At 44.5% G+C, this 16,823-nt stretch overlaps 1 protein-coding gene across 1 annotated transcript; it reads right to left on the bottom strand.

The window, feature by feature from the left end:
* Positions 1–124: 124 nt before the first annotated feature.
* On the bottom strand, positions 125–15,510 carry LOC142703141 (A-kinase anchor protein 8-like). The gene is made up of 7 exons (XM_075848205.1): positions 15,477–15,510; positions 15,251–15,287; positions 7,347–7,419; positions 5,783–5,924; positions 3,720–3,825; positions 3,231–3,361; positions 125–434 (listed from the first exon to the last, which is right to left on the bottom strand). The coding sequence occupies exons 3-7, from the start codon at positions 7,394–7,396 to the stop codon at positions 327–329; spliced, it is 537 nt and encodes a 178-aa protein (XP_075704320.1). The 5' UTR covers positions 7,397–7,419; positions 15,251–15,287; positions 15,477–15,510; the 3' UTR covers positions 125–326.
* Positions 15,511–16,823: the final 1,313 nt, after the last annotated feature.

The raw sequence follows: 16,823 nt of genomic DNA, 5'->3' as shown, positions 1-16,823 counted from the left end.
ATGAAGGTTCCTATTCACTAACAGCAAACAGAGATCTTGAAAACAAGATGAATTGACATACAATGGGATTTTTGGGTTTTCTGTAAAGAAAGCCTATCCATTTTATAATGAAACAGTCTGCATCTTTCAAATATATTTAGTTACAATTCCTCACCATTTTAAAGATCGCTGCTTGCTTTCCAAGAGCAAAATCCAGCCTAGACAACCCTCTGTGAGCTAAACACATCAACATTCAGTGAAGAATTGATACAGAAAGTTGCACAACTTCACGTTATATAATGATACATCTTTGGACATATTATTGAGAGAACCAGTAACGTGTGCAATCAGGTCACTACCTTTATGTATTGGTCCAGTTTCTGGTTAATCTGCTTGTTATTCAGGATACTCCTTGCTACAGCCAGCGCTGTCTTCTTGGAGTTTTCCATCATGATCTAAAATGGACGGGAAGACAAGACAGTGACTACTCCGTGAAGTTTGCCAATACCAGTAACGTCCCTCTTTAAAATTCTGTGCATTTTTGTTCCCCAACAACAGTTGCCCAAAGTCACCACTAGGGCTGAGCTCACTTGATATCCAATATATGGCCATGCATACACCACTTCTACTAGTGAAACCTCTTTGAGCTGACGACAAAAATTGCACGGGTCTTTTATAGGGGTTGCTTCTTTCAAAGTAAAAAGTACACAGAATGCAGATTAAAGTGTGTAATACAGTCCGCAAACATGTACAGAACACAAATAAAAAGCCCTCTCATTCCTAGTCCTCAGCATAACTTCCCTCACATTCCTAGTTCTCAGCATGGCCCCCACTCATTCCTAATCCCCAGCACAGCTCCCCTCTAAATCTTGTTCTCCTTGCATGGTTCCCCTCTTGGTCTGCAGCACAGCTCCCCTCTCATTCCTGGACCCAAGCACAACTCCCCTCTAAATCTTGTTCCCCAGCATCGCTCCCCTCAATGTTAGACCCCAGTCAGGCTCCACTCTCCATATCCTCATTAGTAACCTTTACACCCCAGTGGCATCCTACAGGCTCCTCTACTCAGCAATCGCGAGGGCTGTTCGGTGCAGCATGAGCCTGCATCCTCCTATTCTCTGACAGCCTCATTCTACCTACTCCCTCCGGATCCAATGATATGGTGCGATGCTGGCAGCTTCTCTCCCCTGACGTGCCAAGCAAGTCTCATTCTCCTGCTCTCCCCGGTCTGTTTATGCAGCATGCACCCATATCCAGATTATTTCTAGCACGTTGGTCCAATTGTGGTGTTTTCAAAGGGGTTGCCACTAAAAAACTTGCTGTCAAAAGTGGTCTCTGGTCAGATTTGGGGGTGGCCTGCTTATAAAGGGGCAGCTAACAGACTATAGTGGAGAAAATCGGTCACAGAAAAATTTGGTCTGGATGAGGGGGGTCTTCTGGGGAGGTCTCACTATATTAAGTTCAAACACTCCAGTTGCAAACAAGTGCATACAATAAAGCACACAGCCATGGAATCTCTATGGAAAACACTGCTAGTAGTATGGGTCATACTGAAGAGCTCAGTGACTTTAAATGTGGCACTATCATAGGATTGACACATCTTGGACACAAGTGAGTGCGTAAAATGTCTAACCTGCTAGATCTGCCTGATCACCTGTAAGTGCTATTATTATGAATTGAAAGCGTCTAGGAGCAACAACAGTTGAGCCATGAAGCGGTAGACCACGTAGATTAACGGAGCGTGGCTGCAGAGTGCTGTAGAACGTGACATATAAAAATCACCTATCCTCTGTTGTATCACTCACTACAGAGATCCACACTGCCTCTGAAAGTCTACATCAGGAACTTCATGAAATAAGTTTCCGTGGTTGAGCAGCTGCACCCAAGCCTAAGATCACGTGCTCAATGCCAAGCATCGGCTGGACTGGTGTCAAGTACACCGCCACTGGAATCTAAAGCAGTAGAAACGTGTTCTCTGGGGTGATGACCCGCATCTCACTACCTGTTAAGTCTGATGGATGAATCTGAATTTGGCAAATGTCAGGGCAACACTACCTTCTGGAATGCATAGTGGCTGCCGAAATATTTGGTTGGGAAGAGATAATGGTCTGGGGCTGATTTTCAGGGTTCGGCAATTTCCTTTTCTATTATGACTGGGCCCCTGTGCACAAAGCGAGGTCCATAAGGACACAGAGTGATGAGTTTGTTGTTGCTGCCCAAAGCCCTGAACTCAAACCCCCCCCCCCCCCACCACCCAACACCTCTGGGAAGAATTGGCCGATTGTGAGCCAGACCTTTTAATCCAACTTCAGTTTCTGACCTCACAAATGCTCTTTTGGTTAAATGGGCAAAAATTCCCACAGACACACTCAAATATCTTGTGGAAAGCATTCCCAAGAGAGCGGAAGCGGTTACTGCAGCAAAAGGGGAGCCGATTCCATATTAATGCCCATGGTTTTGAAATAGGATGTCCAAGAAGTTCATATAGGTGTTAGGGCTTGTCCACACATAATGGATTTGCTGCGGAAAATTTCTACCAAATCAACTAGCCGACAATCCGCACCATTTCATGCCATTTTTACTGTGTTTTTCAAGGGCTGTGTGATGGTGATATTTCTTCTTCCTGTGATGTTATTTCCACCTCCTGTAAGAAATTGTTCAGCAAATTACACAGTACATTGTAGTTTGCTGCGGAATTGTCCTGCCTCATTGATTTCTATGGGGAAAAAAAAGGTAGGAAATCCGTCCATTTTCCACAGTAATAATTGACATGCTGCGGAACAAAAATTACGCACCAAAGGTGAATTTTTTTGACAAAAATTTTCCACAGAGTTTGTTAAATCTCACCCACTTTGCTGCCACTATATTTCCGCCCACAATTCCGGACTGAAAATACGCAAAAATTCAGTTACGTGTGGAGAAGCCCTTCTAGTCAAGTGTTCACAAAGTTTTGACCATATAGTGAATATAGCTCCCATTGAAGCGGCTGTGTGGCTGCTTCTCCCAACAATAAGTAGGCAGGTGGATATCCTATTTGGCTCCTTCCAAAAAAATAAAAAATAAATAAACAAAAACACAACAAAAATAAACTAAAAAAAGAACAAACCCTTCAATCAACTGACAACAAGCAAATACTGTTTTTATTATCTGTTCTCATTGTTTTTCATTTCTTTGCAGGTCGGAAATCATCACTGCTCACAGTACCAAGTATATCCTATACAAACATATAACCCAGTGCTGTACATAAGACTCACCCTGCGGTTCCGGTTGTGTAAGGGGGATTTGACATGTCGCTGCAGGGCACTGAAGTGCATAGGGATCAGTATGTCACATGCAGCACAATGAGCGGCTTCAACTTTCTTCACAAAATGCTCTATGCCCAATCCTGTGAAAAGGAACAAAATCTCTCTCACGGTCACATGCCCCCTCCCCTTTAATGAAGTTATAAAATGGCCAAAATATTAAAGCAACCAGTCATTGGTGATTTGCCTACTCCAGCGGCTTTATTAGTAGCGCTGATGGCAGGCAGAATCACACTATATCATGCTTTGCCCCCATAGCCCTGTAATATGTATAATGAAATACTTCTTCCAACTATATACTTTGCCTTAATGTGTTGCGCTATATCTTCCTCTGGATACAAATCTAGCACACACACACATATATATAAATATATATATAGACAAGCAGAAGTCAATGGGTGTTTGCCCAGTTTTAACCTTGGCATGTGGCTTGGTTAATACCTTGAGTGAGATCCTGACTCCGATATATTTGCTGGATTGTTGTACTAAGGTCTTCAATGAGTCCGCGGCGTTCCTCGGTCTTCTTAGTCTTGTGCAGCACATACTCCTGGAAGAAGAAGCAAAATTATTTTGTCAGAGGAAGGGGCATGGCAAACACAAAGTATTATCTACCCCGTTAATGACGCTACCGATTCTGGCCTTCAGGACGCAGTGATGTTTTTTTCCGTTTTTTTTATCTCTGAATCCTGAAAGCCGTAACTCTTATTTTTTCATCGACGTAGCCATATGAGGACTTGTTTTTTGCCAGACAAGCGGTGTTTTTTAATGGCCCCATTTTGGGGTACATGTAATGTATTGAAAAAATAATATTATTTTTTTGGGGGGGTTAGTGGGGTTGTGGAAAAAACAACATATCAGCCATTGATTTTTGGGTTTTGTTTTTACTGCATTCACAATGTGGTATAAATAACATCTTAACTTTATTCTGCAGGTCAGTAAGATTATGGCAATACCAAATTTATATAATTTTTTTTTAGGTTTTACTACTTTTTGTGCACACAAAAAAAGCTAAAAAAAAAACTTATAAATTATCCAGAATTCCAACGTCCAATCACAACTGATTGGTGCTTTCCATTTTTGGAGTTTTCCATACTTTGAATGTGTTGATGAGATTTAAAGCACAAAAGTATATAAGAAAGCTGCAGAACTTTTCGTTATACAATAATCACATACAACTGACACCCTGCTGCAACAGAAGGGATCAGAAATTGCTCCAATCCTAGCCATTGAACCCCTAATATACCACAGTCAATAGTGACCAGGGCATTTAAGTGGTTAGACAAAGGGAAGGGGCTACATCTGTCACCCGCTCAGGATGCTGATGGGTTGTTATGACAGCCAGGGACCTAACAATGGTCTTAGTGTACCCGTCCAGAGAGAGCTCATGTGGGACTAAAAACATGTAAAATAAATCTAAAAATGCTTTATAATATAAAAAAAATCTAAAGAAAAAAAATATCCATAATTGGTATTGTCTCATCGATGACGACCCTACCGATAAAATGATCATGCTATTTAACTCGCAGTGTGAACGCCATAAAAAAGAAATAGAAATAAATCCCAGAATTGCTGTTTTTGTTGTTTATCCTACCTCCCAAAAAAATGAATAAAAAAAAATCTATCAAAAAGTAATATCTACCCTAAAATGCTAGTAATGATCCAGATATAAAAACGGCAGAACTCAAGCCTGCAGTTCGCTGAGGAAAATTTTTGTGTACTGCCTTTTAAGATGAGTGTCAGCTACAGAACACAAATAAAGTTAAAGCCACGGTACGGACAGCTACCCGATTCCATATCCAGTGATAACCAGAAAGTTCCTACATACAGTGTAGCCACATACTGTACATATACAGTGGCAGCCACATGTGCCCCTCGGAGTACAGTCCCCAAACTCAAGTATATGCACTCTATAAAGAGTCCAATATATCCACCCATAAAGAGTGCAGGTACATGTGCAGCTATATGCCAACTATATAAATGGCAGTCACATGTGCCCCCGAGTTCAGCTATATGCCAATTTATAGAGTGCAGCCAAAGCTTGCCAAGTCAAGCACTTAGCGGGGGAGGTTAAGTGGGGCCGGAGGTTGCAGAATGGGCAACTGCGGATCACCAGTGGCGTACCACTGATTTTACTAGTGGGATATTTCTGTATTCACAAATGCAACAGAAATATTTAGACACGTGTGAGAAGTCTTTCCACCAATAATCCAACAGTTCTTTGTTTTTGACCCTCCTTGTAATTATGGTACATACTATGTTGTCTGTAGACACTGGATTGTAATGCCGTCTGCCAGCCATCTAATTCAGCGCTCATCCACCACCACTATAGCACTAGCTTGTCAGACTGAACATGGGCACGTATTCAGTTGTTGGACCTTTTGGCCTATAATTACCCGGACAGCGTTACACATCCATGAATAGATTAGATGCATTAAAATTGCTGTTGTATCAGCGTGGCTGCCCGGCATTAGATGTGGTAAGGATATAGTAATCCCATAGTATACCTGCAGGAAGTCAGCCGCCTGTTTGGGAAGCTTCTCCCCCACATAATGGAAATGCTCCTTATGGAACTCGCTCTGCAGGTGACTGCTCATCTCCTCATCGTAAAATGTGCGGAACTTGCACATAGAGCAGACAAACTGGATCCTGCAAAGGGAAACAATGTATTTTATTATTATAGGGCTGCAGTATTTGGCGTGACCAGGGTCAGCGTCAGCACCCGGCAAACAAGTGCCGGGGCCCACTACCCTTTGGTGGGCCCACTCGACCACTGGGTGCTGTCGCTGCCGCCGTCACGGCATCACTGTCCATATATGGACAGTGATGTCTGGACGAGATAAGGAGTCCCAGGCAGAGCGCTAGCAGCATTGCTCCGGAACTCCGTCACTGGGGAAGCCCCTGACATCACTACAAGCGGCCTTGCTCCGGGACTCCGTCTCTGAGGAAGCCCTTGACATGACTGTCCATATATGGACAGTGTTGTCAGGAGCAGAGCATTGTCCCAGGCAGAGCACTAGCAGAACTCTGCCCGGGATTTTGGCTCTGGGGTTGCCCCTGACATCACTAGCCGTATATGACAGTAAAGTCAGGGGCTTCCCCAGAGCTGGAGTACCGGAGCAGAGCCTTAACTAGCGCTCTGCCCGGGACTTCAGCTCTGCTCCGGACATCACTATCCATATATGGACAGTGATGTCAGGAGCAGAGTAGGAGTCTCATGCAGAGTGCTAGTAGTGCTCTGCCCAGGACTATGGCTCTGGGGTTGCCCCTGATAACACTGTCCATATATGACCAGTGACGTCAGGGGTTTCTCCTGAAGCGGAATCCCCAGCCAGGCTGTGTGGTACTACCAAGGAGGGTGGCTGTGTGGCACTACCAGGGAGGAGGGGTCTGTGCGGCACTACCTGGGAGGAGGGGGCTGTGCGGCACTACCTGGGAGGAGGGGGCTGTGCGGCACTACCTGGGAGGAGGGGGCTGGGCGGCACTACCTGGGAGGAGGGGGCTGCGCGGCACTACCTGGGAGGTGGGGGCTGCGCGGCACTACCTGGGAGGTGGGGGCTGTGTGGCACTACCTGGGAGGTGGGGGTTGCGCGGCACTACCTGGGAGGTGGGGGTTGCGCGGCACTACCTGGGAGGTGGGGGTTGTGTGGCACTACCTGGGAGGTGGGGGCTGTGTGGCACTACCTTGGGAGGTGGGGTCTGTGCGCCACTACCTGGGAGGTGGGGGCTGTGCGGCACTACCTGGGAGGTGGGGGCTGTGCGGCACTACCTGGGAGGTGGGGGCTGGGTGGCACTACCTGGGAGGTGGGGGCTGTGTGGTACTACCTGGGGGGCTGTATGGCACTGCAAAGGAGATAGGCTGTGTGGCACTACCTGGGATGGGGCTTTGCGACTGCGAAGTCATGATTGAGGCAACTTGCAGGGTGCAAAGCAACCACAGTGACTTTCATAATCTGCGATACAGGCAGCACGACGGAGCGATTTTTGCCTGCGTGACCTGTGTTGTGGCCAAAGTCGCCGTTTAGCCCTAGCCTTATGATTATTTCTGTCCAATTTAATCTGACCATGTACCTCTCCACCAGCTTGCTTCCCAGCCGCCGGCTCTGGGTCACTTGGTCCATTTTGCTAGACGACTCTGTATGGTCTATGGGAAAAAGAAGTCATATAATATCCCCTGCCAAGATCACTCCCCCCCTCTCCATTACGGAGAGTCAATAACCCTTTATTAGTGCAGACTGCTTGGAGACAAATCTCTGGTGCAACCCCACCACCCAAAACACAGAAATTCAGACCAAACTTACCAAATCCTAGCATTCCCTGTGCTGCTATACATTCATGAGACATCAAAGGATATGTTAAAGAGGCTCTGTCACCAGATTCTCAAATCCCTATCTCCTATTGCATGTGATCGGCGCTGCAATGTAGATAACAGTAAAGTTTGTTTTTGTTTTTTAACTTTCATTTTTGGCCAAGTTATGAGCTATTTTATATATATATATGCAAATGAGCTTTGAAATGGACAACTGGGCGTGTTTTTTTCATTATGTCCAACTGGGCGTGTATTGTGTTTTTAACTGGGTGTGTTTACGTGTATGACGCTGACCAATCAGTGACCAGTCAGCATCATACACTCATCTCCATTGATTTACACAGCAGCGATGTGCAGCCACATACACAGAGATTAACGGTACTGCAGTGTCCTGATAATGAATACACATGAAATCCAGCCTGGACGTCATGTGTATTCAGAATCCTGACACTTCTGAATCTTTTCTTTGAGATTTCTAGCACGGGAAACGAAATCTCGCGAGATTACGGAGGTAAACGAGATTTCGTTTTCCTTGCTACAAATCCCACAGAAAAGATTCAGAAGTGTCCTGATAATGAATACACATGATCATCCAGCCTGGACGTCATGTGTATTCATTATCAGGACACTTGATTAACGTTAATCTCTGTTTATGTGGCTGCACATCGCTGCTGTGTAAATGAATGGAGATGAGTGTATGATGCTGACTGGTCACTGATTGGTCAGCGTCATACACGTAAACACGCCCAGTTAAAAACACAATACACGCACAGTTGAACATAACGAAAAAAAACGCCCAGTTGTCCATTTCAAACCTCATTTGCATATATATAAAATTGCTCATAACTTGGCCAAAAATGAAAGTTTTAAAAAAAAAAAAAAAAACACGTTACTGTTATCTACATTGCAGCGCCGATCACATGCAATAGGAGATAGGGATTTCAGAATCTGGTGACAGAGCCTCTTTAATGGATGAGATTGGTTTATATAACCTGGCATCCCATAAATCAGTAATTCTGATAGCCCACACCTGGTTCTGACATAATCTGGAAACTTCTGAGGTTGCCCGTACACGTAGCATTAGTGCTGCAGCAGTGTCTGCAGGTTGGATTACATGTGTTCATTTCTAAAATCCCGGCAACTGAAAACCGCATTGCACAACCGCAACAATTCGTGGTAAAACTGTTTTGCCATGTGGTTCTCGACCGCACAGCACACCACCGCAGCAGCGGGAGATTGAGCAGGAAGAATCAATGATGAAACTAATCTGATGCCTAGCACAAAAGCGAAGAGCAGATTCAGATATAGATTTGTTGAAAAAGATTTAATAAAGGTTGGAAAATAATGATTTTCTGCTCTTTCTGGGCAAAGGGTCCAGCGGGTGAGTCTACACCGTGATTGACAGCTATCTCTGTATGTATACTCCTAAATGGCTGTCAATCATTGAATGAGACTGCATGCTGTGCTCCATATCAATTCCTCATGGTTTTCACTGTCTCTGCTTGCTGTCATTCAATAGGAATTTTCATGGTTTACTTCTAGTAGATAAAAAAACTGTCGTGGTCATGTGCTGGATACACAAGTGAAGCTACAGTTATCATAGATCTGTCTTGTAACAAGCTGGGCACCTGGTCTTATGACCAGGACAATTTAATATCCACTGGAAGTAAAGAATGAAGGTTCCTATTAAATGACAGCAAGCAGAGATTTTAAAAACCGTGAGGAATTTATCCAGAAAATTTATATTGGGAAATAACTTTTTATTATACAAAAAGGGGATTTTTTGAGTACACACTGAAAAATCCGTTTCTCATTGAGTTCATTGAGGGAAACAGACACCTTGGGTATATGTTGTTGCCACAAGGAGGGTGACAATAAGCACAAAAGAAGGTAACCTACACAGTCTATACTCCTCCTGCGGGCACTGAGCTAAACCAGTATGTAACAAGCAGTAGGAGAAGCAGAGACAAAAATAAAAAGACATCCTAGAGAAGGTAAGAAATTCAAGACAGGATCCAGAGACAAACGAACCATCAAAAAAAGAAGAAAACTGTAAAGACATTTTTGGGGTGGGAGCGGTTTCCCCTAATGAACGCGACAAGAAAAGGATTTTATGGTGAGTACTCATGTCATTGGGGGACAAAGACACCTTGGGACTTCCCAACGCAGTCCCCAGGGGAGGGAACAACAACAACAACGGAGTAAACAAGTGAGGTCGCATAATCCACAGCAGCCTGCAAGATCTTGCAACCAAGGGAAATGTTTGAGGATGTGAATGTGTGCACCCTGTAGAACTTGGGAGAGCAGCAGCCCAATGGCGGAAAGCCCAGAATGCTCCCTCCGCTCTAGTAGAGTATGAATTAACACTAAATGGGGCTCCTTGCCGTTGACACGGTACACCTAATCGATGGGCAACCGGATCCAACGAGTGATGGTAGCCTTGGAGACTGGCAGGCCTTTACACGCACTCTCTGGGACAACAAATAAGAAGTATGAACGATGTAGAGAGAAATTGAGAGACCGGTAGATCCGTAAGGCCTGAACAACATTAAGATTGTGAAGAGGGCATTCCCTCAAGTGTGATGGAGATGGGCAAAAAGAGGGCAAGATAATGTCCTCGTTAAAGAGGAAGGAGGAATCCCTCTTTGGTAGGAAGGAGGGCACCGGACAAATCACCACCTTTTCCTGGTGTGGTGGAGGATCAGGAAAGGAGAATGACATGACAGGGCTGCCAGTTCAGACAACCCTCCAGATGGAGGTAACCGCCACGATTACCTTCCAAGTCAACAGACGGAGAGAGATCTCCCAAATCCAGTTCCAGGCTCCCCTGCAGGAAGGAAAGAACCCTGGACAAGGAAAAACACAATGGATGAAGCCTTTTCACCTCCCACCATTGGAAATAGGACATTCAAGTCCGGTGGTAAATCAGTGACGAGAACTATTTCCTGGCCTTCATTATGGTTGGAATATTCTGCCCCAAAAAATCGTAAGCCCTTAAAACGGTGGTGTTAAAGGTAGGAACTCAAAACTCTGGTAGAAGAGTGGTCCTTAAGAGAGCAGGTTGTCCCGGGATGGCAAGCCCCAGGGGACGCTCACTAGAAGAGACACCACATCAGCGTACCAAATTAGACGGGCCAATAAAAAAAAAACTAGGAGTGTTGGTATTCCCTTTGCCTTGTTCCGCTTGAGAATCCTGTGAATGAGAGGAAGAGTTGGGAAGACATAGAGTAAGCTGAAACGATTTCATGGGGCAACCAGAGCATTCACTGCATAAGCCTCGGTATCCAAAACCTGCGATATGAAGCAAGTAATCTTGTGGTTGAACCTGGATGCTATCAGGTCCACATCTGGAGTAGATACGGTCGAAAATCTCCATATGCAGAGACCATTCCTCAGGATCAAAAAGAATAGCACAGACCCTAGCAGCTGGCAGGGATAAGTTACATACGAAAGCAAATTGGTGTGCATAGGCACTGTTGATCCCAATTTCCCAGCTGCTAATGAGTTATGATTTTAATTAAAACGTAACATTTATTTTGTAATTTAGAAATGAAGCGCAGCAGAGAAGAGAAAGACGTACAACATGAAGGTGAGTAAAAATAGTTCCAAGTTGGTTAGCGTGATTGTAGAGAGCCAATGTGTATTAGGGTCTCATATGAATGGAATGGCAGGCACGACCAGCGGCTGCAGTCTGCTGGAGAGCCTCTTTGCCATACGGATTAAGTGCAATTGCTGGTGCCGACTTGGATTTTAAAAGAGCGCTAGCCCCCCCGACATGTTTCGCTGCTACAGCAGCATCCTCAGGGGATAAATTCGGGGCTAGTAGCCGCGCGTTCATTTTCCTCTTCCTGTTATAGGAGGGGGAACCACCTACTAGGGTGCGTCATTGCCAGGAGGCAGCCAATAGTGGTTGCTTAGAGGGACGAGCCCTCATTGTATTTGAATGACATGCTGGTTGGCCTATGCGATCGTATAGCTATTCCTCCAAACAGATGTAAGTTAGCGCGCATGTGCTCATTAGTCGGATCAGGTAATAGAGATAAATGTCTCGAAGTATCGCTATCAACGTTAGAGGGCGCTTCTGGCGCAGGCGCACTTATGTTGAATCGGGTGATGGAATTTGGAGGTTTAAAGGGACATATGTTCCCTACAGATTACATCAGGAGGTCGGATTATGTGCTGGGACATAGGAACATGGCGTGCTGTCAGCGCATCCATGTTTCATAGAGGTGCCCCATGCAGTGGCATATGGAGAAAGGAAGAAGAAAATGATATAATTATGATGTTGTACTGTAACAAGAGGTGATTGGTGTATATGTTTGAGTAAACTTAACATAAACTCTGCTGAGAGAAGTATATCGATACTTTGTAAATATATACAAGAATTTCCTCAGAAGGAGGGTTGTATCAACTAGTAATAGTATAGTATATGTAGCTTTATTTGATAGGATATTCAATAAAGGCCATTAGTGCCTATGATTATGAATATTGTATAGATTAGAGTTATTAAGTAGATATTCTTTAAATTAGTAACTTATCAAGTCAATGAAGAGAGAGAAGGGGGAGAGAAAAGAGAAAACTACAAAAAGGCAGCGAAAGTAAAGCCCTCATTTAGACCGTTGGGGCTGAGAGAACTCAGTCTGTGTATCCAACGGGCTTCTTCTTGTAGTAGTTTTCTATCCAGGTTACCGGCCCTAGGGCCTAGTTTGACTTGCGTAATTCCCCAAAAGAGGAGAGAATTGGCGTTTCCCTGATGTGTGAATCTGACGTGTCTGGAAAGTGGTGTGTCTTCATGAGTATTGATAATGCTTACATACTTGGAGATCCTTCTTCTAAGTTGTTGAACGGTCTTGCCAATATACAGTTTAGGGCAGGGACAACTAGCGGCATATATGACGCCGCTACTTTGGCAATTAATAAATTGCCTAATAATGTATTGTTTTCCATCCACGGGGTTATCAAAAACCTTTATCTTTGGCATGTATGGACAGAAAGTACATCTGCCACATGGGTACGAACCTATAACGGGTGGTGGAAGCCAAGTACTTCCGAGGAATAGAGGTTGTAGTGTAGTGACTATGCGTCAAGTATTCCCGTAGGTTCTTGCCACGTCGATAGGTGATGCTTGGTCTGTCGGGGATAACTTCAGCTAGATCAGGGTCTGCTTGTAAAATAGGCCAATGTTTCCGTAGTATATTTGATATCAAAGGGGCACAGGTGTCAAAATTGCCGATGCATCTGATGGTAGAAGAGTGTTTATCTTTGTTTATGCCTAGGCGTCTATTTCCATATAGGAGTTCATCTCTCGGGGTGGCCCTTGCTCTAGCATATGCTTTGTGTAGGATTTTTTTGGGGTATCCTCGTACCGAGAATTTTTGAAACAAGGTGTCACATTCTTGTTGAAAGGTTTGTTCGTCAGAGCAGTTTCTCCTGGCTCTGAGGTATTGCCCTATAGGTATACCTTCTCTGCTGCGCTTCATTTCTAAATTACAAAATAAATGTTACGTTTTAATTAAAATCATAACTCATTAGCAGCTGGGAAATTGGGATCAACAGTGCCTATGCACACCAATTTGCTTTCGCATTCCTCAGGATCGACTCGCTCGCGGCTAAGGTAAGCAGCAACCCTAGAGAAACTAAAAAGAGCTGGAAGATGACTCTCTGCCCAATCCATAATCCTGGTTGCTTCTGCCATGGCCACTGCACTGAGGGTCCCTTCCCAGTGGTTGAGGTAGGTCACAGCTCTGGCGTTGTCTGTCTGAACTTGGACAGGGTGACCATTCAGGAAAGCCGTTCAATGTTGCAAAGGACCTCAGCTCCATAACGTTGATGGGAAGGGAGTATTCCTCCCGGAACCACAGACCCTAGACCATAAGGTTCCGGAAAGCCCCCCTCCCTGAGACTCGTGTCAATGCAGAAAACCAGCCAGCGAAGAGAGAGAAAAAGCAGCCTTGGGGAGAAGAGCCACCATTGTAGAGAGCGGCGGACCGCAAGGAAAAGAAGGATCAGCCGATCCAACGAATTTGAATAGAGCAGTTTCACGAGAGAGAATCACCTGTAGGTGTGAGGGGCAGGTGTGAAACTAGGCATGCCTGAACTGAGATCAGAGAGCCCCTCAGAAGAAGTCTGCCTTTCTGCATGAAGTAGAAATACTCTTGCTGAAACGGTTTTAAAAGACATGCCCAAAAAAGAGATAATCTAGGAAGGAGACAGGGAGAACTTGGGGCAGTTGACTATCCAACAAATGCGAGGTAAGGTGTCCAGGTTAATTTGAAGACTGGATTGGTTTTCTGCTCTGGATGTGGCCTTTATTAAGGTGTTGTCTAAATACGGAATGACTGTCAATCCAACAGAATGATTAGAAGATAAACTCAAGCACTCCTTAGATGATAATGCAAAAACGGTCCTCCGGGAAATAGCGCTGTGTTATTGGGTAGCGTATACAATTTTTCCTATTGACTAGCAGCAATAAATTTTGACAAAGGCCAGATTGTGGCCGAAACTTTACTGTACTCTATACATTGCCTTATCCGAATAAAAAGCTTTTTTGCATATTCATCTAAGGAATGCTTGAGTTTATCTTCTAAATATTGACGGGGTGGGAACGCTACCAATAGCACCGAGACAACCTGCAGAGTGCCACAGATTTGATCTTCACTCCAACGGAATGAAGAAGCTATCACCCTGAGGGCACCTTGGTGAATACCCAGGGACCTAATGCCAGGCTGAATGGAAGGACCACAAACTGGAAGTGGGAGGAGAGTACTACAAACCGCATGAAACGCTGGTGAGAGGGGCTGATTGGAATATGTAAGTACACACCCTTTATGTCCACTGAGGAGAGAAATTCTCCTTCTTCCATGGAAGTAATCACTGACCTCAGGAAATCCATGCGGACACGGACATGTCATTGAGAGTACTAGGATGAGGGGATCCGATCTGTCCGTCTTTAAGTACGACAAAGAGGTTGGAGCAGAAGCTCCAAAATCTTTGATCTAGAGGGACAGGGAGGATTTAACTCTGATGCAGGATGATCTCCACTGCCTGAAAAAAGGCAGAAGACTTGGATGGGAGGCAGAGACGAGTGGATTGGAAAAAACGATTGGTGGATGGAGAGAAACTCGATGTTGTAGACGACCTTGCGCATCCAGGCGCCAGAAATGTCGAAAAACCAGACATCCTAAAAAAGAAGGCGCCTGCCTCCCATCCGAGAACACTTTTTAGGCAAAACTGGTCCTGTCAGCGCCCTGCAAAAACGGCTATGGACGAAGGTCAGTTTGGTTGGACGAAGGTCAGTTGGTTTAGCTCAGTGCATGCAGGAGGGATATAGCCTGCACAGGAGGCACAAACACTCTTTTGTGGTATGTGTCATCCTCCTTGTGGTATATCCAAGGTGTCTATGTCCCACAATGACACAAGCGAGAAATCTTTTCCCACAATACAGCTCAGCTCCTCCTGCTCTATAACATAACACCATGATCAACGCTACAGGTTTCCTTTAAGTTTGTACTTTCTTTTCTGTCCTTATAAGTATTAAATACTTCTCTAAAACCATTTTATAATCTGGAACATTTCAGAATTTGGCATCATTATATTCCAAAATGCCTTTGTTTCCTTATACTCCACTGAACTGGTGGACTGCTTTCGTTTCTAGCTCCTTTTTTACCTGTTTTCTCTTGTTCTTCATCTTTGCTGTCTCCGTCCTGGAAAATAAAATGTGAAAAAGATCCAAAAATGCCTTGTATGGGCTAAATGAAGCACAGACAGCGAAACAAAGAGGCCTGTGACATTACAGACCCCTCATAGAATGGTTGTATATACGTCTACATCTCACTCAACCAAGGACGGACAGGTGTCACTTCTAGCCCTGGCCAGTGATCTACAGAACTTACAGTCCGTGTGCCCCGTTCTGGTTCCTCAGCATTGCCATCTGGAAGAGAAAACATGGCTTTTGAACCCTATTCCTCTCAGTGCCCCGACCTTCATCTTACATCATGGATATATTACGACAAGGCATACAGAATCCAATTTTTATCTGATAAGATGAAATACATGTTTTTCTGTACATATTTGTCATAAGACTTGTTTGATTGCTCATCAAATACAAACAAATAAATGCCAAGTTTAAAGGGCCATTCTTCTCCATTGAGTGGAATAAACACTGACCGATTTGCACCATGAATGTTGTGACAGCTACAACCAAGGTCACTGTTTTATCCTTTACATTTACCCCCCGACAAACTCGATGATCTCTTCTGTAGAGGTCAGGCAGAGTGCTCAATAAGCACTTCGAATAACCAGAGAAAAAGCTGTGCAACTGTTCAATCACTGCCGCAGTATCCTCTATCCCTGCACTCCACTGATCTCTATGATTAGTGCAGGGAGAGAACAGGAAGCTGAACGATCATTGATCAACTTCCTGTTACAGGGGTAATGCTGGAACTTGGAGGGGTAAGTGGACCACTAGACACCAGGTATGAAAAAGTGACCCTTTCACTGCCCTAGATTACCATGGATACAAACATTAACCCTATCTCTGCTCTAGACTACCAGGGATGCCGATGTTACCTCCTTCACTAACCTAGGCCACCAGGGATAGTAATAACAACTACATTAGGCAACCAGTCAAACAGGCATTAACCTTTTTCATTGTCCTAGACCACCAGGGATACAGGTACAACTATTTATCTAGACTCTGCATTAAAAATGATTTACCTTGCACTGCGTTGATCTCTATGATCAGTGCAGGTAGAGAACAGGAAGCTCAACGATCCGCTTCCTTTTACAGGGGCAATGCTGGAGGCCTGGAGGGCTCAGTAAACCACTTGGACACCAGGTATGAAATAGTGACCCTTCTCTTCCCTAGACCACCAAGCATACATACATTAACCACTTCACTACTCTAGACTACCAGGGATACAAACATTAACTCCATTTCTAAACTTGACCATCGGGGATGCTGATATTAACTCCTTCATTAACTTTGACCCCCAAGGATGTAGACATTAATCCCGTCACTAACCTAGACCACCATGAGAATAAGACCCCTGTGTGCCTCTGTATAACATCAGAGTCACATAGTGGTACAACATGGACCTGTAAATAGACCATGTACGTGAGGCGTAAAAGCCCTCAAAGGTTGTGTAGAGAATCCACCTAGGAATAGATGATCTAATGTGTCATTTTCTTATTATTTATTAAGTAACTCAGCTGCGGTATTTCTACATGAATGCAAGAAG

Source organism: Rhinoderma darwinii, unplaced genomic scaffold (assembly GCF_050947455.1).
Source record: "Rhinoderma darwinii isolate aRhiDar2 unplaced genomic scaffold, aRhiDar2.hap1 Scaffold_2570, whole genome shotgun sequence".
In the NCBI taxonomy this organism is placed as follows: Eukaryota; Metazoa; Chordata; class Amphibia; order Anura; family Rhinodermatidae; genus Rhinoderma; species Rhinoderma darwinii.
Note: the sequence above shows the minus strand (reverse complement) of the source record. Positions and strands in the feature narration are given on the sequence as shown.